Here is a 23,235-nt window from a genome sequence, read left to right as displayed (position 1 = left end):
TAAAAAATATTATTTTTTAAAAATTGACTAACGAGCAAGCCAAGCAGTAAAAATTAGATGGCACAATAGCACTGCACATTTCTAGAACTCATGCATGCCATCATGAAATATGCAAATTTGTAACGATCAAGTATATAACTTGGGATCGTTTGTATTGTGAAAACATTTCAACTCATCTCATACTATCTCATTTAATTATTATAATTCTTTTAAACTCATATATAAAATATAATAAGAATTTAATTTTTTTAAATATCAAAATAAAATTAATATTAAAAAATAATATTATAATAATATTTATTCAATTTTTAATTTTTATTTATTCTCATTTTATTTTAACTTAATATCCAAGAGAGTCGCTAATTGTTTATAATCTATTTTTTATTTTTCTCTCTTTAAGCTTTTGGGTAGATGTTTTCGTCCTCAATGACGCTACGTATCATGTTGGTCACCACGAATGAAAAAACTGCCTTCGTCAAGCCGTGGACTGATCATTGATACTACCAACTACCTAGGGCGAACGCGCTGGCGCATTTTTAGTCATCAAAGGGTGCGATGGAGAGGTAGCCACACGGCCATTGATCTCGCCACTAACCTCTAAAGAAAAGTCCTATTTAATTTCTTTGCGAAAGACGTGAGTATATTTATGTCATTTACTATACTCTTACTAAAATTTTATTTTTATTACTTTTCTGGTGCTATTTATTCAATATTATCTTTATAATGAAAATAAGGTTATCATCCGTAATCACATTTGCACACTTGCTAATGTGACATTTTAAATGGCCTTAAGGTGTTGTATTTAAAACAAAGAATGTCATTTCTCTTGTCTCATTAACCTTTATATATAGAGATAAATAATGTTTACAATCATATAATACGTAAGTCTTGCGCACTCATTTTGAAAAGAATTAGTCTACATATAATTCCCGAATAGGAACTGCTCATGCAAACTTAAACCTTTTGTCTTTAAAAACTTTTTAAAATTACAATAATATCCCTCAAAAATAGTAATTTTTCCCATTTAATGAAACATATCAATGGGTTTGCACATACAATCCTCACTTGAGAACTGCAAATAGAATTTCTCTTCTAAAAAATTGAGTAAATATGATATTGACATAAAAAATTAATTTTTTAATAGTAGATCCTACTTTTTTTTAAAAAAGATTGCGCAGCATTTACATAACTCATAATTATATTTAACATTACTCTTATATATATATATATATATATATATATATATATATATATATTAAACTTAAGACTTATAAACAATATCCTATAAACGCGACACAATGTAGTATATACCATTCTCCATTTTGAAATTCACAATGGTTTGGCAAACAAAATTTGGGATATAAAAATCCTACGCCTCCGTATATCAATGTTTTGAATACCGTACCGGACGCCGTACCGGTCAAGGCACTGGAACGAAATATTTCGGTACCGGTATCGTTTCGGGATAACGTTTCGGGATAGTCGATATATGAATAAATTATATATAAAAATATATATATAAATTATATTCCAAAATAATAGTCTATGTATAAATAAATTATATATAAATCCATATATATAAAAATTATAAATAGTCTAGTCTAAATTGGGGGTTAAAAAATAAGCTTGTGGTTTGAAAAAAAAAAAAAAAACACAATCCGAAATATCGGCCGGTACCGGCCGAAATATAGGCCGGTACAGGCCGAAATTCAGGCCGGTACGGAACAGGTATAGTACCTGTACTGGCCGGATGGCCGAAACGAAAAATTTCGGCCATACCAGCCGGTACGGTACGAAATTTAAAACACTACCGTATATAGCGGCATATTCTTTTAAAAACAAAATAAATGAGATTTTTTAAGGAAAATAGAATTGTTGATATATTTACAGTTTTTACTGCTATTTTTCAATTAACCAATATAATCACTACATTTCATTAAAAATAGATTTTAATTTTACAAGACTACCCTTTATTGCTATAAAGTTGTAAAAGAGTTGTAACTTAATCATTTTTCATTTTTTTAACTGTATATATGTTGTAAACTGTAATTGAGGATAATGATAGGCTTACTACCTTCTACCACCCATTAACTACTCCATAGTGTATTTGAAACTTTTATTTTTTTATTATTTTATTTTAAGTATTTTTTTAACATCCTTAATCATTAAGAAAAAAATTAAAAAAAATATACAACTTCACTAATAGTCACTTCCTTAACCATTAAGTAAAAATAATAATAAAAAAAATCTTAAAAAATGAAGTAGTAAGTAGATAGTAAAAGGTAGTAAGTCTATCATTATCCTACCATTTTTTTAATATTCTATTTAAATTTTAAGTAGAGTATAATTATATAAAAACATGAACTCTGTGAAACTTCACCCCAATTTCTGCAAATGAAGTTGATCACCAAGTTATACCTTTATTCTCTCTCCCTTAAAAAATCAAGGGTTCTAGATCTGATTTTCACCGGAGGAGGAGGAGGAGCTCATTCTCCCTCTCATTTCCCTCATTTCTCCATACACCCACCTTGACTATCAAGCTAGTTCTTTTTGGTTAGTTTTATTTTACTTCCTTTAAGGCTCAAAAAGACATATCTATAGCTTTCTAGCAACTTTCGAGAGACATGCGCAGCACAAGCAGACTCCTGACTGCAAATCGTTTGGAGGAAACTGATGATTTTGCAAAAATCGCTACTTGTGGTCCTAGCGCGCCTACGACATCTGCGCGTTGTCCTCACGCCCCTCTCACATCTACGCATGGCCTTCACATACCACCCATTACAGCAGCTCTTCTCGCCACACTCACCAAATTACTAGACTTTCCATCACCAGATCTTTCAGATTTGACATTTGTGGCTGAAAAAGGATAAGCGCGTTGCCTTCACGTGCCATCACAGTTTTTGAAGTCTACCAGAGTTGGTCCAAACTATAATCTATCATTTTTCGCATTTATCTTACTGTTTTCTTTTTTGATTTCCTTATTGTAAATTAAAATAAAAAAGAGCTCGTCTCTCGGACTTTTGTCTGTGAGGTTAAGTCTTCTCCTTCTATGAAATGTGAGATTGAGTCTTTGTTTAGGCAGAGAGTCCTGTCTCTTTGATGTTTGTTTGTAGAGAGCAGTAGTAAAGACCAAATTAATCACAAAAAGAAATAGTGTACTGGTGAAACTCCAAATGCATTATTTTGGTTTATGATGTTATGTTTGATATGGGGATATCCCATAATGTATCCAGTCATGAATGTAAGTTTTTTGATAAATAAATTATGACAATTTCCCTTCAAAAAATAGAAAAATATGAACTTTTACCTACATTTTTACTAAATATTTAGAATGCTCTTATCCATGATCTAACTCCGTAATAAGTACTCCTCCCTTCATCCTAAATTAGAAATAAATAAATGGCTCTTATTTTGGACTATGTGAGGCTCTCGCAATCACTTTGCTCCAAAGCCCATGTTTAAACGTCCAAAAGGTTCGTCAGTTTTAGTCCACAACAGGGTTCATTTGGTGGCTACTGGACTGGACTTATACGGAGCAGTTAGGGGAAAATGATAAAGATTTGACACTGTTATCCCATCATACAGCGAGAAATCTTATAAATTACATATCATATTTTCATCAAATCTTATAAAATGATTTTTACACTGCAGAAAAAAAAACAGTTGTTGGAATGATAAATAGATTTTTTTTTCTTATAAAATATGACATTTTTCAAAAATTAATGGATAATATCACCTCATCATAATGAAATAAAAGTAGGATAAAAGTACAACTTATAAAATTTTTCATAGTTAATGGTATGGTATGGAAAAGATTTTCTTCGTGCCTTGTTTATTAATATATCTAGAATAAAGATTAAGTGTAGATTATGTTGTTTACACTTATGCCCTTTAATACAACATTCTATTTTAGGATATTAAAAACAGATTCACATAAAATTAAATTCACAAAACTATAATTTGGTGGTTGTCTCAGTGTTTTAAATTTCATACCGTACCGGCCGGTACATCCGAAATTTTTCGTTTCGGCCGTCCGGCCGGTACAGGTACTATATCTGTTCCGTACCGGCCAAAATACCGGCCGGTACCGGTCGTACCGGCCTGAATTTCGGCCGGTACCGGCCGATATTTCGGCCTGCATTTTTTTTTTCATTTTTTCAAACTACAAGTTTATTTTTTAACTCCCAATTCAGATTAGACTATTTATAATTTATATATATATGTATTTATATATAATTTATTTATATATAGACTATTATTTTAGAATATAATTTTTATATATATTTATATATATAATTTATTCATATATTGACTATCCCGAAACGCTATCCCGAAACGGTACCGGTACCGAAATATTTCGTTCCAGTGCCTTGACCGGTACGGCGTCCGGTACGGTATTCAAAACATTGGGTTGTCTACCTTGAAAGGGTGATCCAACTACTCAAATTTGGGGTGGCGGGATACATCCCAAATGTAGTGTTTGGGGGCACCGCGGAGCCAAGGTGGCAAGATCCTTTCCAATCGTGGTGTTCTATTATCATGGACCACCCTTTGGATAATTCTAAAATTTTCATTTTCTTTAAAATTTTATTTACTTTTGGAAAAATGTTGTGGTATATTGTTTAAAAAAATTTGTAGTCTTTAGTTATCAATTTGTGATTAAAGGGTGTATAAGTACAAAACTAAGTTTTACACCACATTTTAACAATAGGGGGAGATTTGGATTCCATAAAGTTCATTAGGATAAAGTGAGAGAGAAAGAGATAGACGCGTTAAGTGTGTCATACAATATTTATTTAATATTTAATATTATTCAAGAAATTCATTGTGACAATTATAAATGATTTCAGGTCCATATTATGTGTATTTCTCTCGAACACTTACATCCTAAGAGTTCGAGTAAAAATTCTAGATTATTTGAAACTTAGGAGTGGCTCTCTTTATTCATTCCGGATAATTAAGTCAACTAAGTACCAGAATGGTTAATACAATTTAAACAATCAGTAAAAAAGTTTAAAAATTATACAGTCATCCAAAATAAATATTTTACAAGTCTCAAACCAAAACGAGTGATCCCAGATCACTCATCGGGTGGAGCCGAATCCTCAGGCTCACCCTCAGCCTCATCTGCATCGAAATCTGCGTTACCACAAAATGGTACTGCAGGTAAGTATAGACCAAACAACTACGAGATAAAAATACATTAATGCGACCAACATGCATGCATATGATGAAATGTGCATTAGATCCAAAAATACTATTTTTTCCAAAAATAGATATTTTCAACACATGCCAAAATCCCATTTTGGACAAAAAATAATACTCCATCATTTTCCCAGAAAATGACCCAAATCAATAAAACATCATTTTCTCAGAAAATGAATCACATAAAATCTTTTTAATCAACACATGCTATTTTCTTAGAAAACAGCCCATTATTCCATTAACCAATGCACCATGATCTCTCCTAGGGATCATCCGTACGTCCTGACTTCGTAGCGATGCTCAGTTCCGCGCTCAGCGCGTTCGTGGCCAAGCACCCATTACGCAACGAGCGATGCCCAGTTCCGCGCCCAGCGCGTTCATGGCCAAGCATCCTCTAGCCCCCGCCAACAGAGGGGCCACAGAGTCGGCACGAGACCATCTCATTCGATCCCATCGTCGCCCAGCGACAATCCAGGGGACGTCACTCAGTATATTCCGCTCCCGAGTGACCAGAGGAGCTCCACCGAGATAATGCCCCATCTCGGCTTGGGGTCGTGATACACACATACCCAAAATCCTTTAACACATGAAAATTCAGTTTTCATGAAACACATGAACATGAATGCATGTACACGAAAACTCAGTTTCCTTTACAAACATGATCATGCGTGCAATATGCCATGTACATGAACAACACCATACCAACAACCAACATTTCACAATACTAACCAAATACACAACTCCGTCCACAATCCATCCGACCCTCGAACTCCTCGGACTCAGTCCGGCATGTCCAACCAGTTCACAATAATATGGGTTAATGCAAAAATATATTTAAATCACGATAGTTATTTGGAAAAATACTTACATTGCTATAATATGATTTCCGAAGGATTACGGAGGTGCAAGAAGTGGCGGCTCAGCAACGAAACAGTGTAAAATACACTGTGGCCGTGGGTCTCAAATACCCACTTTTCAACGGAGACAATCCAAGACTCGAAATTGATAGGGTAGGGCTTAGAGAGGTCGGTGAAGCCAATCGTGGTGGTGGTTTGCCGTGGGTGGGGGCGCAAATGGTGGTTTTAGCGCAAAAATATCCAAATCAGAAATGGGGTTGGATGTGCTTCACCGGTGATGGATCGGAGCTGGGGTTGGGTCCATTAGGTTGCTATGAGGTCGATGATGAAGTGGTGAATAAATGGTGGCCGGTGGTGGCGCGACGACGGCGCTGGAATGAAGAGAGCGCCGTGGCTTGGTGTGGTGCGTGAGGGCTATCGGCAGCGATGGAGGAGCTGGAAACGGAGGGAGATGGTCGCCGGCCGATGGGGAAGCTGATGGGAGGGGCGGTGTCGCACACGGCGGCGCGACGGAGATGGGTTGGGTGAGGGAGACACGGACGCACGGGAAGAGAGGGAGAGAAGGGTGTCGCGCGGGGGGAAAGGGAATGCAGCAAAAAGAAAAGAAAAAAGGAAAGAAAAAGAGAAAAATAAAAGTGGGGAAAAGAAATGAGGTCCAATCCTCACATCTTGGGTCACAAAAAATAATCCAACGAAGATGATTTTAAAACAGCAAATAAATTAAAATAATTTAAACGTAATGATATAATAAAAATAAAATAATTAAATCCCACAATCAATTAATTTAAAAGAAAAATAATTTAAATGTACAACAATAAATAAATATTAAGAAAACATAACAATTTAATTTTCACAATTCAAATATCATAAAATAACCCATTTAAAATATCTGATAATTATAAAATAAGAGAATAAATTTTTGAATTATTAAAAATAATCTTTCAGTGAAAATACACTAAAATACGGGGTGTTACAGCATGTGTGATGTGTGTATTTTGGCTGTATGTATGCCGTATTTGATGCATCATTGATTTTTTTGACATGCTTCATTGATTTTTTTTCTTTGCAAGGTTATTATTATTGTTATTATTTTAATCTTTGTTTGTTATGTTATGTTTATGTAGGGATGAAATTAAATGTTGGAGCTAAGGATGTTGTTGAAGAGCCAAATGAGGAAATGACATTTTCTCGGTTGAGGAAGTAAGGGTGTACTATATGAGGTATGCAAAGCAAGTTGGAGTGACAAAGCGAAATTCTAAAATTGGAACCAATGGGAAAATAAGGTATGTCACCATTTCTTGTATCTGTCAAGGCATGTTTGTGATTGTGAGCACATTCTCGAATATTCTTAAACCAAGATTGATAGAACATAATGGATGCAAGGTAAAAATCAATATCATATTAGGTTCTAAAGGAGAGTTTCTCTTGACCCATGTTGTTCTTGAGCACACTCATTGCTCTATATCCTAGAAATGCAAGCTACATTAAATGTCATAAGAGGTTGGATGAGCCAAGCAAGAGAAGACTAGAATACAATGATATGACCTACATTTAATTAAGCAAGAATTCCAATTCTTACGTTGCTGAGGTAGGAGGGTATGAGAATCTCACATTTGGAGAGAGAGAACTTAATTACATACGTGAGGTTAGATTACTTTGGCTTGGGTTAGGAGGTGCTGAAGCATTACAAAACTACTTTACTCGTATATGAGTGCAAAATGATAGTTTTTATTATGTCATGTATGTTGATGATGAAACCAGATTACGAAATGTGTTTTGGGCGGATGCCCGTAGTAGAGATGCGTATGAATCATTTGGTGATGTTAAAATTTTTAACATGATGTACTTGACCAATGCATACAAAATCTCATTTGCTCCTTTTGTAGGAATTAATCATCATGGTCAATCGATTTTGTTTAGATGTGGCTTTATTTCTGGGAAGGATATGGATACGTTCTTATGGTTATTTGAGTCATGGCTTAAGTGCATGAATGGCCGCACACCATAAGCCATAATAATAGACCAAAATAAAACTATACAAAATGCAATTACAAATGTGTTTTCGAAATCTTGACATCGATTTTTCTTGTGGCATGTAATGAGAAAAGTTTCCGAGAAATTTAGTGTGTACACTCAATACGATAGCATCAAAAGTCAGCTGCATAAGTATTTGTTTTCCTTAATTATTTCTTGAATGCTGAGTTATCTTCTTATGGCATATTATGGATAATTCAACCACCGATTTTGGTGTGTTCAAACATGTGTCTTTATGACACATTTTGTCGTTATGAATTCGACAAGTTTTGGTTGCAACTTCTTGACAGTTTTAATCTGCGTGACCATTCATGGCTTGAATGGTTACATTCTAAGCGTTATTTATGGGTGCCAGTGTACGTTAAAAATGACTTTTGGGCATGAATATCAACTACTTAGAGAAGTAAGGGTAGGAGTGCGTTCTTTAATAATTACGTAAATTCAAAGAAAACATTAAAGCAGTTTGTAGATCAATATGATCATGCACTAAGGCGCAATATTGAGAATGAAATTGAAGCTGACTTTAGTTCATTCCACACACAAATTTCATGCATAACTTTTTATGACATTAAGAGACAGTTCCAAGCAGCTTATACAAATACTAAATTTAAAGAAATTCAAGAAGAGTTAAGAATGTTGATTTATTGTTGCGAATCGATAGTTTAGAGTGAATGAGGAATTTTTACATATCATATGGCTCATCAGGTCCAAGTTATGGATGGATTTGGAAAAATTGTAAATTATGTTGTTGACTTTAATGATGAAGAGTTTGAAGCAAGCTGCACATGCCAGTTGTTTTCTTTTAAAGACAATTTGTGTAGGCATATCATTAGTATGTTGACACTCCATGACAAGAAAAAGTTGCATTTCAAATACATTCTTGATAGGTGGAGGAAAGACTTGAAACGAGATTACATGCTTTGATTTGAGTTGTAGTCCAAACATACATCGAATGAATAAATTGAACATTTTCTAATTGTATGAATGTCAAATAAAGATTGCGTGAAGTTAATAACTCAATTGGGTAAGTTGAAGCTAGAGTGGGTTGAGGTGCAGTCAATTTGTGATAGCCGTTCTATTGAGTTATTAGAGGTGACAAAGGGGTCTAATAAATTAAGTCTTGTTGCTGCTTACAGTAAAGGTAGGCCAATTTCTAAGAGGAAACAATCATCGACTGAAAAGGCAATGAATCAGTTGAAAAAAAGAAAGACTCAAAGGGCTTAGGTAAGTCTAGTAGTTTTTGTATTTTGTGTTTATAATCATATTTTATAACCTATCGGCATTAACTATACGTCTTAAAATTTTAAACAGAAGAATAGGCCACGCCTAGATAGAACTGTTGTCGCAAATGTTGGCTCACCTAGATTGCTTAAGCGTGATTTTCATATAGCTTCTACTGCTCGATCAACTGTGGTATTATTCATTTGTATTGTTTATAAGATATGATTCTTTGAGGATATTAATTGTGGGTATCTTTTCTTCTCTTGATATGTACAACCGTCTTTCCAACTCTTGGACAAGCATAACTCTTGTGCTACTCCTACATATTAAGATGTAGATGTCGATATCTGTATGTATATTAGATTAACACTTATGCTGAAATTGTATTTTACTCAAAATAGTACAATCATTGGTATAACAATATAATGCAAGTTTGGAATTTTAAATCTATTCTTAGCGCTATTTTGCAAGGAAGCTGTTAAGTTAAAGTAGCCAACCTATTGGCATTGTTTAAGATGTAAGGTATATATATTAAGATGTTTGATATCTTAATTAAGATGAGCAATCCTTAAAGTTTACTGTATTGCTGAGTGTGTTGATGTCTACGTGCAGGCTTATGTTATTTATGCTCATTTGGCTGATTTTGGTGTAAAGGTTGGTGGTACTATTTGTGCTATGGCAGTTTTGTGCTCACCCTAGAAGACAGTTTTTGTGCTCTGCCTTGTGTTCATTTTCAACAACTGATTTTTGTGCTCATATTCATGCTGCTGTTGGAACAATATTTTATTGCTTACGCTGTGAAAGTTTGGGTTTTACTTTGTGCCACCAAATTAAAGTAACCACATTCTGCAAAAGGTTGAGTTATACCTTGTGAGTTATATTATACTGTAACTAGCTTTGGAAGAGCATTTCTTGCTAGAAAATATAATGATATTTTGACGGTTCTTTGATATATGCACAAATGAGAGAGTCAGGTGGCTCAAATGCTATAGAGTTGTCAATTTGTCGTTCACTTCGTAAAAAAGCAACTAGGGAAGACCAACATTCATATTTGTTCATAATGTTATTTACTTGTACCAAGTGGTTTTCTAAAATTTTTGTAGCTTGAGATGCTAACTCTACAATTGAGCAAAAATTAATTGTGCAATGTCTAGCAAAATATCCAAAGTAGGTGGTAATTGAAATCTCTTCATAGTTTTTATATAGTCTTAATAGTTTTTGTGAACAACATCGTGTGTATATATAGTTCTTATATATTAAAATGGCATGTTCAATAAGTTAGACGGTCTTTGAAATTTACTGATGTTTATATTGCGATTTTTTTAGATAAACCTCTTTAAAATACAAGTCTTTAATAGCTGAAAGGATGTCAACTAGTCTAACCACATCCAAGACATGTCAGTACATGAATTTATATAACAGCAATGACAAGTCACTACAAATATCAACTGGTTTAATGACTTAAAGATGTACTTATATTTTGATGCAGTTGACTACATATGTCACTTAGAATGCAAATATACTATGCGGATAAAGGTTCTACAACTGGAGCTACTAGTATAGGCTAGTGACATCGTTCAACATCACTACTTCTAGACACGTTGCTACTCCCTATAAGACCCTGACATGCAACACAACAAGCATTAAAACTAAGCATGTAAAGGAAATTAGATAACAAAGGCATATAGCCATCAGTAATGAAAGAAAAAATGCATGTTCCTAGATAACAAGACCATATAGCCGTCAGTAAAGAAATTGGATAACAAGGTAAAATAGCCATCAGTATTCAGACTCCAACATCATATACAATATGTTCGACAAAAAACCAACAAAATATCCCAAATGGTTCAGACTGGTTAAACTAAAATAGCAGCCATATTAATACAAATAAGAAAAACATCAACGACACTATAAATGCGGCCCTATATCATGCATGAGAATCTTGATTTTCCGTATTTTGTTTTAAATTTATACTTGATGTTGGGTAGCAGTTCTATTTCCATTGACCTTCACTTATATGTTGTTATGTCAACTGATAAATCTTGTTGAGCAATATTTGCCACCAATTGTCTGTTTATTGTTTGGAAATGTTTTATTATAGCTCTACCGTATTCAGGAATTTCAAGATCTACCCAAGTGAAAAACTTGCATAACTGGCCATACTGCCAAACAACTGGCCATACTGCCAAACAAAATAGCAACCATGTAGGTCAGACTTGCTTTCCAACCACAACGACATGGTTAAAATATCGCATCTAATCTGTCAATTTTTACGAGTAAAAAATCATTTGCCATAATTTTCACGCTTACAACAAATCTTTAGGCTTGCTTTTACACCACACCGACATATTGCATATTGGATCGTCAGATGTTGATCTAGAAGCTGAGCTTAACACAGAATTTGTGGACATTTTACACTAACAAAGGGGTCACACAGAAAACAATGCACAAGTCAAATTAAACTAAAATGAAGAATAGACTAAATTATAAGCATAGTGCAGTGGTGTAAAAAAACTCCAAAAAGAGTTGGAGCTAGTTTTGTAGCTATGTAATTTGTTATCTTTCCAAAGTTTTATTGGTTGTTTTTCTTTCTATAGTTATATGCCGCTTTTCATATATTTTGAATTTTTTTTGTAGTTATGTACTTTATTTTTTTTGTGGGAGGGGGTGTTAAAAGAAAATAAATAAAAGATAAAAATTTCTTATGAATCATGATAAGTGGTTGTTATACAGAGGGAGACAATGAGAAAGTTTATGAAGTACATGTAACTTGCGAGTACTTAGTTCTTAATTGTCTGTCAACATCCAAACCATCATATTTTTCTCACTTCTTTGAAAAGCTTGAGAGAATCCCGCCGAAAAGTTGCATTCTATAGTTACATGTCGCTTTTCATATATTCTAATTATTAATATGATCCATAACATTTATTTGGTTATAACAATTATGGTTCTGGAGGTTTATTAAGGTTTTACTCTATGGATGACGTTGTTCATGTCAAATAATGGCATGCCTCATGGTGAGATTTACAGCTTTAGTGTGACAACCTCATGATACACACATCTCCATAAAGGGTGGACAATGGTCAAAGTTCCTTCATTTTGCTACATTTCAATCAAAGGGTTGAAAGGAGATGGTGCATCAAGTTGTTCGCAAGGGCCAACTTAATCCTCTTCCCTTGGGATCCCTGATGAGGGATCCCTAGGAGAGCCGCTGACTCCAACTATCATCCATGTACAATCCATACTAGATCTGACTAACTGTCCATCCTACCTCCCCTACGTTCTTGACAGCCTATTGTTGTTCTTAATAGAGTCTTTCAATGGCATGTTTCAGTCCTCTTTTCCATTACTAAAAAAGGTGAGCCACCGATTCAGGTACAAGATACTATCATTATCATCTGGACAATTAGACATATAATCCAATTGCAAGAGCAAAGCTTTATCAACTGAGCTATATCCCCCCAAGCCCAATGGAACATGCATGAAGGAGTTAGATGCTTTTTCTATTCTTTTACTGGGTGCAGCTGGGCCATCCTGGACTTGAACCAGAGACCTCACCCGTGAAGTAAATCATTGCACCTACGGTCCAACCAATTGGGAGAGAATCAGGAGATTCCTTTTCGGGAGCGATTCATCCTTCTCGAACGTAGCGTACAACTCTCTGGTGCACTACGCTCTCCAAGTGTGCTTAAAACTATAAATTATGCAGTTTTAACAAAAAAAGAGTTTCCCTAAGCTTACTAGGTACCATGACATCATAATTAAGATGTTTGAGCATATCTTTTTTGTTCATTCAATCATCATGTATATGTAGGCCAAACCTCTTATTTGACTCATTCATTCAAGGTTATGACTATACAAGCTGGATGTAGCTTCTTTGAAATACAAAAAATGCAGCTTCTCTAAAACACTTGACTCAGATTCATTCAAGCTGCATGTAGCTCCTTTAAAATACAAAAATGCTTACGAAAAAAGGATGGACAATGGCTAAAGCCAAATTTTAGAAAAAAAATTAAGTATGCACTTTTAGCAAAAATGGAGATTGGAAAAGTTGTAAGCAAAACTTGTTCATGCCTTTTCATAATTGCTAGCGAAAAAAAAAATTTAAGGGTTTGTGATTATAATTCTCGATGTTGACTAACAAATGAACAAAGTGCATGTGTTTTAAAAGAAAATACACATTGGACTGACTTTTAATCATCTTTTACACATTGCATGATTTGTTTTCCAAAATATTAATAATCAGATAATAAAACACCCAAATTGCAGATTGTGGTATATATATGGGGTCTCGAGTTAGGAGTTACAACACCAACATTCATTTCCTTCTATCATGAACAATAGTGGATTTCCCTAAACTTACCAAGTGATTGTTTCAAAAACTTTGTTGATAAAGCACGGTGTACAACAATCCAACTAATCATCCTAGAAAAGAAAATCACAGAGTGATGGAATGACTTTTGTGGGGTTACCTAGCAGCTCCGGAGGGTCAGTCGGATGTGCGTGGCAGCAGCAAACCCTAGTGTGATTTCACCTAAATCATCCAAACCCGAGAGAGAGAGAGAGAGAGAGAGAGAGAGAGAGGTACCCTTACCTTCGAAGGCGCCGTTGTACGGTGGCCACACTGCAAAAGGTGTGACTCGATGGGGAGAGGAGGCTCAGATAGAGACAGAGACAGAGATAGAGACAAAGAGAGACATAGTTAGTGTGGGAGAGAGGTTCGGGAATGAGTATGGTGTTTATCTCACATTCGATGGTGCCGTTGTTCCCACATTAGGAGTGGAGGAGTTCGTTCTGCCTATTTGGTGCCTTTGACTTCACCCTTCGACGACGTTGGGAGAGGTTTGCTCTCACTTCAACAACACCGGGAGAGTTTCGTTCTCAGCCTGAGACAATGAGGCTCATTCGGCCTGGGATTGAGAGGAGGAGCCCAGCGAAAATGAAAGCAACCTGAGTCTAGGGTCTAAGATTTGAATTTCAAAATGAAAACGCATTCTTACACGAGAAGGTATAGCAGACTGACACGCAATAGGCAAATCACATCACCTCCTAAAGCGTCCAACAATTGCAGAAAGTAGAGAGAAGCGCAGAGAAGAAAACAAAAAATAATGACATGTAGGATGCATAGTAAAGCAGTGGTAGAAGGTCGTAAGGGTATCATTATCCTTAAAAAATATATTATTAATTTCTTTCGAGCTTGTTCCAAAATCTAAAGTTCCATTAGCATAAATATGAATTTCCTTTTTTATTTGACTTTTTCTTCCTTTTAAGAGATTGATATGGGATATATAGAGTGACTAGCGTTGGAATATGTTTTGAGACCGTTTGATAAAAGATTATCGTGACTATAAATAATCGATTTTATTGAAATGAGTAATGCTAGATACTATCTTAATTAAGGTATGCAAGCTTTGTGCCTTAGAAATAAAGATTTTGTTTTAAAAGAAGTGCGCGAAACTTGCACGCCTTAGAATTATAAATATCATTTCTCTATCGAGATTATAAATCCCTAGCAAATTTATCTACAAAGAGTACTTATATGGTACATTTCTTTTGAATATCAAGAACATATGTACACAAAAAATAGTACAAATCTATGCTCATTATTTGGGAAATGCAAAGGGACCCCCCCACCTTAGAAAAGAGATATGGCTTCCACCTCTCTTCTTAGCTTGTGGATAACCACCAGAAGGGAAAATGAAAGGGAACTATACTGTCCGTCCATGATCCTTTTTGGTCCGTAACTCTCTAACGGTGTTCTTTGAGATCCCACATGATTTATATCTACGACGTGCAGCTTCCCATACCACATAGGAGGAGGGAGACCATCTATCCATGCATGATAGCAACAATAACAGAAACTCATAAATCATTGAGGAGCTACGAGCATGACAAAAGAACATCGAAAGCGAAATAAAACCTAACAATTTAAGGAGAAAACGCTACTTCCTTTAGCTGAGGATCACTTGTTTGAATTTTTCTAGATCTACCTTTTCAAATTATCATTATTTTCAGGATATATGGTACTGTTATGATCTTCTACAAAAAAGTTAGATACCATGAAAAATTGTATATTCTTTAGCAAAATATGAGGGTCTATTAAATAAAATTTGGATACTTTCTTCTTCTAAAAAAATTATTAATTTTGCACTATAATAAAATTGTTTATTTGTTGCTAGTTATTTTTTGTCAAAATGACTATTTCTTGAAAAAATAAGTCTAATCTCATCACAAATAATCATTTTCGTCACAAATAATTCGTTATAAATGATGATATTTCTTGTATTATTGGGACGATGGTCTTATAAATATATAGGGATATATATAATTTTCTCACGTACAAAATAAGCATTACTACAAGATGCATGCACTTGATCTTTTCTGTATTCAGCATTAATGACCTTGGATTTCTTTTGTCGTAAATATGATAAACATAAGCAAATGAAACAATGATTAGCCGAGAAAAAAAAGGAAAGAAACAATGATTATGTCTCGAATAGCATGATCTAATCCTCACATCCAAACACTACTTAATTCCTAGTCTTAACATATAGGCACAAAATGTAATTAATTGTAGAACATGATGATAATCATGCATCGTCGTTAGTTTGTAGATCATTGTCTACGTACGTACGTACAACGTGCAGCTTTCCATACCACAAAGGAGGAGGGAGATCAATATCCATGATAGCATGACAATAACAGAAACTCATAAATCACTGAGGAGCCAGGAGCATGACAAATCAAGAACAGTGAAAGCGAAAGGAAACCTAACAAGGAGGCTACCATCGCCTCTGGAAGAAGAATATAACACTTCCTAATTTAGCTGAGGACTTAGTACTTTAATAATTATTAAGTTTCTCACAATCGAGCTTTCCAAATTATTATATATAGCTGATCGTGACTTAGTCGTGCATCATGATTTGATTGTGGACTTTTCTAAATGTAGCATTAATTTGTAGATTTCAAACGCGTAAAAAATTAGATATATATATATCTATACACACACAAACACACACACACACATGTATATATATATATATATATATATATATATATATATAAAAGAAGGAAAACAGAAAAAAAGAAAAAGACAAAGCGTGGGAAAGAAAACAATGTTCTAGATTCTTAAAATTCTAAATTATCTATCGATATGACTTCAACTTATAATCCAATTCATGAGCATTTAATGTATATACGATTGAATGATATATATGGCTTAAAAGGAAAACATTATTATCTCGAAAATTATATAGTTGTAGATATTCAAGTCGATGGCCTCGTTATTATTATATTCTATGATGAATACTACTATTCTAAAACCTTTATACCACACACTGCTTATATAGCATAATTCAAATTTTAAATTTTTTAAATTTATCTCAAATTAAATTATGTCATGTAAGCAGTTTGTGGTATAGAGGCTTGAGAATAAAATAACTCTTTTATGATTAGTTACAGAAAGTTGTAAATATGATCAACATGCACACAATGCAAATGAAAATGCTGATTATGTCAAGAATTAATAGCATCAAATAATCCCCACATCCAAACACTGAAATTAATTGTAGAACATAATAGGAAGTCGTTGAAAGGGAAAATAGTTCTGTGGTAGGAGACATGGGGCTGGTGATGAGGATTGGAATTGAAAGAGGCATGAAAAAATTAAGGTGCAAAACTGCAATCTAATTCATGTATAAAAAAAAGGGGTCTGAGGGTGGCCGACATTCCTGTTGTCAATCGACAAAATAGAGGCCCCTTGCCTGCAGCACCTTATTCAATTCCTCTTGCCTGCCTTCTTCCTTCACGGACCCATTACAATAATGAATTCCAATTAATTAGACCTTCCTCTTGGTCTTCTTGCCGTTCCGATCCACTACTACTGTTTTCCCAATTGTCCCCTATTGATTTAATGCTTGGTTGAATATTAATCAGTACGGTCGGTAAGCTAGAATTTATATCGATTGAGATGAACATGAGACCATGCAGGAAATCTCATCTGTTCTTTCTTGCTTACAATTACTATTGTGGACATGATCAATCAAGTTGCAGATGCTTTTCTTTTTCTGCTTTTTATTGTCAAAAAACAAAAAGAGCTACGTGAGTATGAAAAGTAGAGTCGGAGAAGAAGGTGAGCAGATGGAAAAGGGTCCCAAAAGCAACCAAACATAGGGTACCAACACCCAGGAACGGGCCCAAAATGCTTTGAACTTTCTCTCAAGCTGGGGGAAGAAGAGAATTGGGACACGGCCACCTGAAAAGACAAACTAACCTTTATTTTCCTCTGGGTTTCCTTTCCTTCCATTTTGCTTTGGCGAGACTAGGAGAAAGTATCCAAACTTTTCCTAGATAGTTACAGCACACTAACTATGCTCATTATTTCATGGTAGTTAGACAACATGAATGGTTTTTTTTCTTCTTTTCTCCGTAGTGAATAGACTTATCACTATGCCATATCTTCTTTTGTAGATTTTTTAGAATGCACTCTACTCTCTTCACTCTGAATGAATCACAAAAAGACACAAATGATATTTGGATGATAGAGAAATAAATTACCATGCATTATGGAAAGAGTAATTCTACATACAACCATGAAGTACGTAAACGTCGCGTAATCGCATAATTCTACATATCGCTTCATGTATATAAATGAATATACATATATATTAATAATTGCTCCCAAGTTCCAAAATGATAGATCAGGGACTATACAGGAAAATAAAATTTACAATTTGGGGACGTGGTCCTAGCATCTTTAATTTGTACTTCATCATCAGTTCTTTGTCTTCCCTTTGCTCATGTGAACTATGATCTATTGATAAAGCCAAAAGAGATCTTATACTAAGCCGTTGGAAAATCCAAAGAATTCGATCTTGATCACCAACAAATGAGCAATTTGTTTTGTTTTGTGTCCAGACGAGAGAGGCTGATCAGGCTGAGGCTGAGGATTCTTTTCATAAAGTTTTCATGCATCTATGAGCTGTTTGTTGTACTCTTGGAAAAACTATATGAAGCTGTGATGCTGCACCCTGATTGGTAGGCCTTTCGGGAAATCGACAAAGGGGAAGGCATAAGCTTGATCCGTATCGGCTAACTCCCAGTGGTAGTTGAGGACTAGATGGTGGATGAAGACAGCCATTTCAAGCTTGGCGAACTCTGAGCCGGCGCAGAGTCTTGGTCCTCCACCAAATGGCATGAAGCTGTTATTGCTTGCTGTCATGCTCGGGCTACTAGATGAAGACCCAACCATTCCTTTGTTCTGCTCCAATCATCACCACCATTACAAGGAGGCCGATCGAAAAAAACAGCAAAATATCTCAGTTTTTTGTCTAGAATATTCGTATTATATATAGGTCCAACATCTCTAACAAAGATTAAAGATCATGTTGTGAGTGAGAGAAAGAGAAACAGAGGCATCAAAGAACTCCATAGATCTGTTGATATGTATGTTTAACAAGACTTCAAGTTAAAAACTTCGAGCATTAGGTTTAGAATACTCGTGCATGTACTCATTTTTTATTCCATGCATGTACTCGTAACAAATGATAAAACTCTTTTTTAAGGACATACATGGGTAGTAAGGCATTCTGAGATATTACGTGAATAATACTGAAAAAATAATAATAGAATATTAAATAGTAATAAAAAATAAATAAAAAATAATAATAAAATAATAAATAATAACGAGGTATTCTCTTGATACTTAAGAATATCTGAGAATACCATGATTTTTAAAGTAGCTCACAAACAAAACACTTTCACAACTATCCACACTCGCAGATAGTGAGACTGATTCATGACGATAGGTTTCAAGTTGGATAGAATTTATAGGAGCCAAACTTACTGTCACAACTTGGAAGTAAAAAACAAGATGCGATACTGATCGATATACATATGGTAGATACAAATTGGAGAAAATATGGATGTACGTGGCAATAATATTCATGATACTGGTAAATGGGACATTCTACGAATAACAATAGTACCTTGTCGCACAAGTATCTTTGTCCATTCGTAGGAAGTAATTAGTTTGTTTTCTCTTTCATTTTCCCCTGCAATTGAAGTAGTGGGATCCCCCCTCTCTCTCTCTCTCTCTCTCTCTCTCTCTCTCGGGAATTTGGTGAGGACCAGTTTTGTTAATGACACACGGTCCACCACAGAAAGGTACTCATGCACGTGCATGTTAGAGTCCCCACCATCCACATGGGCTTTAATCATCTCAAACCCAAGAGGCCCTGCCCACACGCACGCAGGGGAAGAACGAGAGAGAGAGAGATGGCCAAAACCTGTGGGGTTCTCGGCCGTACCTTGTGTAACATTGCTACACTGATCATGACAGTTCATCTCGAAGGAAATCCGAGAGATCCCCAGCATGTTTTTTAAAATATTTCCTTACCCCAATTGAAGATAGATGTCAAAGACTTCGATAAAATTAAAAAAAAAAAAATTACAATAAATATAAAATAAAATTTCTCCTTTTATTTTAATTTCTTATGATTTTATGTTAAAAAAAATTTAGTTTACATGCTCAGCTATCACATTATCTTCTTCTCAGGAATTTGATATATGAAAGGATCGAAATAATATTATTATCATATGTCAATTATAAAAACTTTTTTGTGCCTAATTCTGGTATTTGAGATAAGGACGTAGCTGTAGAAGGCAAGGGGCCTTTGGTCCCCCCAAGATCTGAAATAAAATTTATGGACAAAGTTGATACGCTTCTAGCAATGATCCTTTTTTTTTTTTTAGTTTCAAAAATAAAAAATAAAAAACAATGATTCTTTTTAATCCAGTCTATTCCATGCATCTAGTCCCACTACCTAGGTGATATTTCTAGCATCATTCCCACGTAAAGAGATACTAATTAATTAGACAAAATAACTATATTTTTTACCCTCAAATTAAATGATTATTTTTTCAGAAAAATTTTATTTACAATTCTAAGTAGAAGACTGCATGTACAGTTTCATTATAAATGGTGGTAAAAAAAAATTCATTTTAAGAAGATATTATTATGATTTTAAAATCTTCTTAAACATAACTTGCTTGAACCGTCTCTAAATTGGGACTGTACGTAGACTTAACTTTTTACCATAGACAATGACTTCTACATGAACAGTTTAAGAGCAATCTTGGATTTGGTTAAGATTATCAATTAAGCAACCATATATATATATATATATGTATGTACTAAAACAAGATAAAAAAAATAAAAGAAAAGAAAATGAATTTTGATACCATGCATCCACCATTCACAAACAATCATTGGGAGCACACGTCCAATTATCCAATTGCTTGCCAGTGAGAGCCACAACTATAACCAGTGAGAGTGCATGGGGACCTCTGCTAATTTAGTCAGAACCTTTGCCCTTTTCCTAACTCCCTCTAGTTTATTTTAAATAGAATAATATTAATAAGGAAAAGGGAAGAAGGGGAAGAAGAAGAAGATAGCATTCATTATGGAAGGCATGCTGTCTAAGCTGGCTCTCTCATAACTCACCTGCCATCTCCAGGGATTGAACTGTTGAGGCTGGTCAAAAAGCAAAGGATCCAAATGCACGGCTGCAATCACCGGAAGCACTTTCCATCCACGTGGAATGTCATACCCTTTCAATCAGAATGATAAACAATGCAAAAAAAATTAAAAAAATTAAAAAAGTGGGTTAGTTTCTGGCAACCTTCCAGCGAAATTACACTCATTTATTTTTTATTTTTTATTTTTAAGTGATTTCTCATACCTCTATACCGAACATCTTTTAGTGCCTTCCTGTGGAGAAACCTTACCACATTACCAAGCCGGAGGGTCTCACTAATAACCTTCACATGATCAGAAAATAAAGAACTTTAAATCATTTGCTTTGTGGGAATAATCTCATTTCAAGTTTGATCCATAATTGTACGACAAAAAGATTTTTAAAACACTCCTGAGAGAGCTTACACATTGGGTGAATTCCATTTTCTTGTAGTCATCCCAACTCAATTCCATTTCTCCTGCTTGCTTCTTGGCTCTGGCAATTTGGAGGTGTTCTTCCTGAATTAAAACAGCAAGTGGGTGAAAAAATACGATCAACATAAAAGATAGTAAAAGAATTGAAAAAGAAAAGGATTCCGAGGAGTTTCTTACTTTGAGTTGTTGAATAGCACTGGGACAACCTGGCAGGAAGTATATAGCTAAAGCTATGGCTACTGATGAAGTTTCATGGCCGGCGAAGAGCAAGCTTAAGATCAAGTCAAGAATTTGCTCGGTTGAAAGATTGGAATGCTGCAAGACCCATCCAAGAAGATCGTCTTCCTCCATATCTTCGCTCTCCTCCTTCGTTTTCCGTATTCTATCTTCCATTTTTCGCTCAATAAACTTAAGGATGGTCCCTCGAGACTGTGAAGCAGAGCATCAAACAAGATGAAACAAGGAATCCATGTTTTATGTTGAGAACAGAATCATCGTCCAGTGGGATAAAAATACTTACCTGCAAGGCCTTTCTATATGCAGTTCCAGGAAAATTCAGAGGAGCCGACACCACTCCCTTCATGAAAGTAATATATTCTTTCTTCAGCTGCTCGGTCTCGGGCATCCCGGGATCCATGCTCATGATATGCTTTGCCATCAGATTGAAGGTAAACTGCAATTCTTATTACTAAGCTATGCTGGCTCAATAAATGTCTTAATGTATATTACAAGTTATCTTTCCAAGTTTTTTTTACCTTTTTGGCTTCATCTTGAGCTGAAAATATAGAATTCTCCTTCCAGGTGCTTAGTACAAGCACGGTATGCTTCTCCACCTCTCTCAAAAGATGAGTCCTAAGCCTGGCATGGCTTAAGAAGTTGAGGGAAATACTCCTCATGTCTCTGTGCATGTCTCCAACTAATACCAACATAGACCATTTTCCAAGAATTCCACCTATGCTTCTAGGATAGCTGCATTCAAATAATCTTCCTTCATTCTGTAGAATGAATCTATTAAGCCCAGCATCTGCCGAGACGATTGTTGGCTCTCCAAACAAATTAGACTTGTAAATTTTGCCATATCTGAAGAATGAGTAAGAGTGTAAGTACTACTGCTCTAACTGTATGGGTAGAATATAAAGTTTCGGTTTTAGGGTCTTCTTTTTTTGTGGGTGTAGAGTGTGGTTTTACCTTGATATGTGTTTCTCCATGAATTCTCCAATTGAAGTAGCAGAGTAAGGCTTAAGATAGCCGATAGTTTCACCAAGAAAAGGCCAGCCCATGTTTCCTGGTGGAAGATTGAGTCTGCTTCGCTTTCTTTTGATGAGGATAAAGATCAGAAGCAAAGCTAAGATGGAGGGAAGAGAACAGAGAATTAGCACTGAGTCAGGCATGGAGATTGACTTCATGACTGATCTATCTCCCTCTTAATTTGTGAGCGTGTGGGTTTTGCGTGGGATTTGCTTAGCTTGTTGTAAGCAGTTTGAATCAGAAGATATCATCTGCTTCTTTTTGCAGTTCTACGTCTGCTGAAAAAGAAGTACTTCCATTTTCAGGAGGATTTAAAAATCACTTATAAGCAGTTGGTTTCGATGAAACCAGTGTTAAGTGAATGCATTGAAGCCAATAGGCTGCTTTTATAAGCTTCTCTTCTGTTTTCAAGCGAAATAAGCGGAAAGTATAGCATGAAAATTGGCTTTACACATGGAAAATGCTAATCTGTACAAATAAAATAACATTTTTTTACGTTCCAAAATTTTGTTTTGCTCATAATTCATGCGTGACTTTTCCGTGGCCATACATACTTTCCATCTAACTTTTTGGTAAACTAATCCTACAGTTTGATAAAACGTGGCATGCAAAAAAGCAAGCAGATGCTCATGTAGTAGGAGTAGAAGTCATGGAGCTATGCCCTACTGTTTTTTATTTCTTTTGATTATTATAGCTCTGATAAACAAAAAAGACTCTCAT

At 35.0% G+C, this 23,235-nt stretch overlaps 1 protein-coding gene across 1 annotated transcript; it reads right to left on the bottom strand.

Moving 5' to 3' along the window:
- Positions 1-17,862: 17,862 nt before the first annotated feature.
- LOC121253131 (cytochrome P450 90B1-like) lies at positions 17,863-22,915 on the bottom strand. The gene is made up of 8 exons (XM_041153066.1): positions 22,456-22,915; positions 22,023-22,347; positions 21,788-21,940; positions 21,445-21,696; positions 21,259-21,351; positions 21,059-21,137; positions 20,821-20,927; positions 17,863-18,576 (listed from the first exon to the last, which is right to left on the bottom strand). Exons 1-8 carry the CDS (start codon positions 22,671-22,673, stop codon positions 18,322-18,324), a joined length of 1,482 nt encoding a protein of 493 aa, XP_041009000.1. The 5' UTR covers positions 22,674-22,915; the 3' UTR covers positions 17,863-18,321.
- Between the last annotated feature and the right edge of the window lie 320 nt (positions 22,916-23,235).

The sequence above is a fragment of the Juglans microcarpa x Juglans regia genome, chromosome 1D (genome assembly GCF_004785595.1).
Source record: "Juglans microcarpa x Juglans regia isolate MS1-56 chromosome 1D, Jm3101_v1.0, whole genome shotgun sequence".
Lineage (NCBI taxonomy): Eukaryota > Viridiplantae > Streptophyta > Magnoliopsida > Fagales > Juglandaceae > Juglans > Juglans microcarpa x Juglans regia.
The sequence above is the reverse complement of the archived record's forward strand: the minus strand, read 5'-3'. Positions and strand labels throughout refer to the sequence as shown.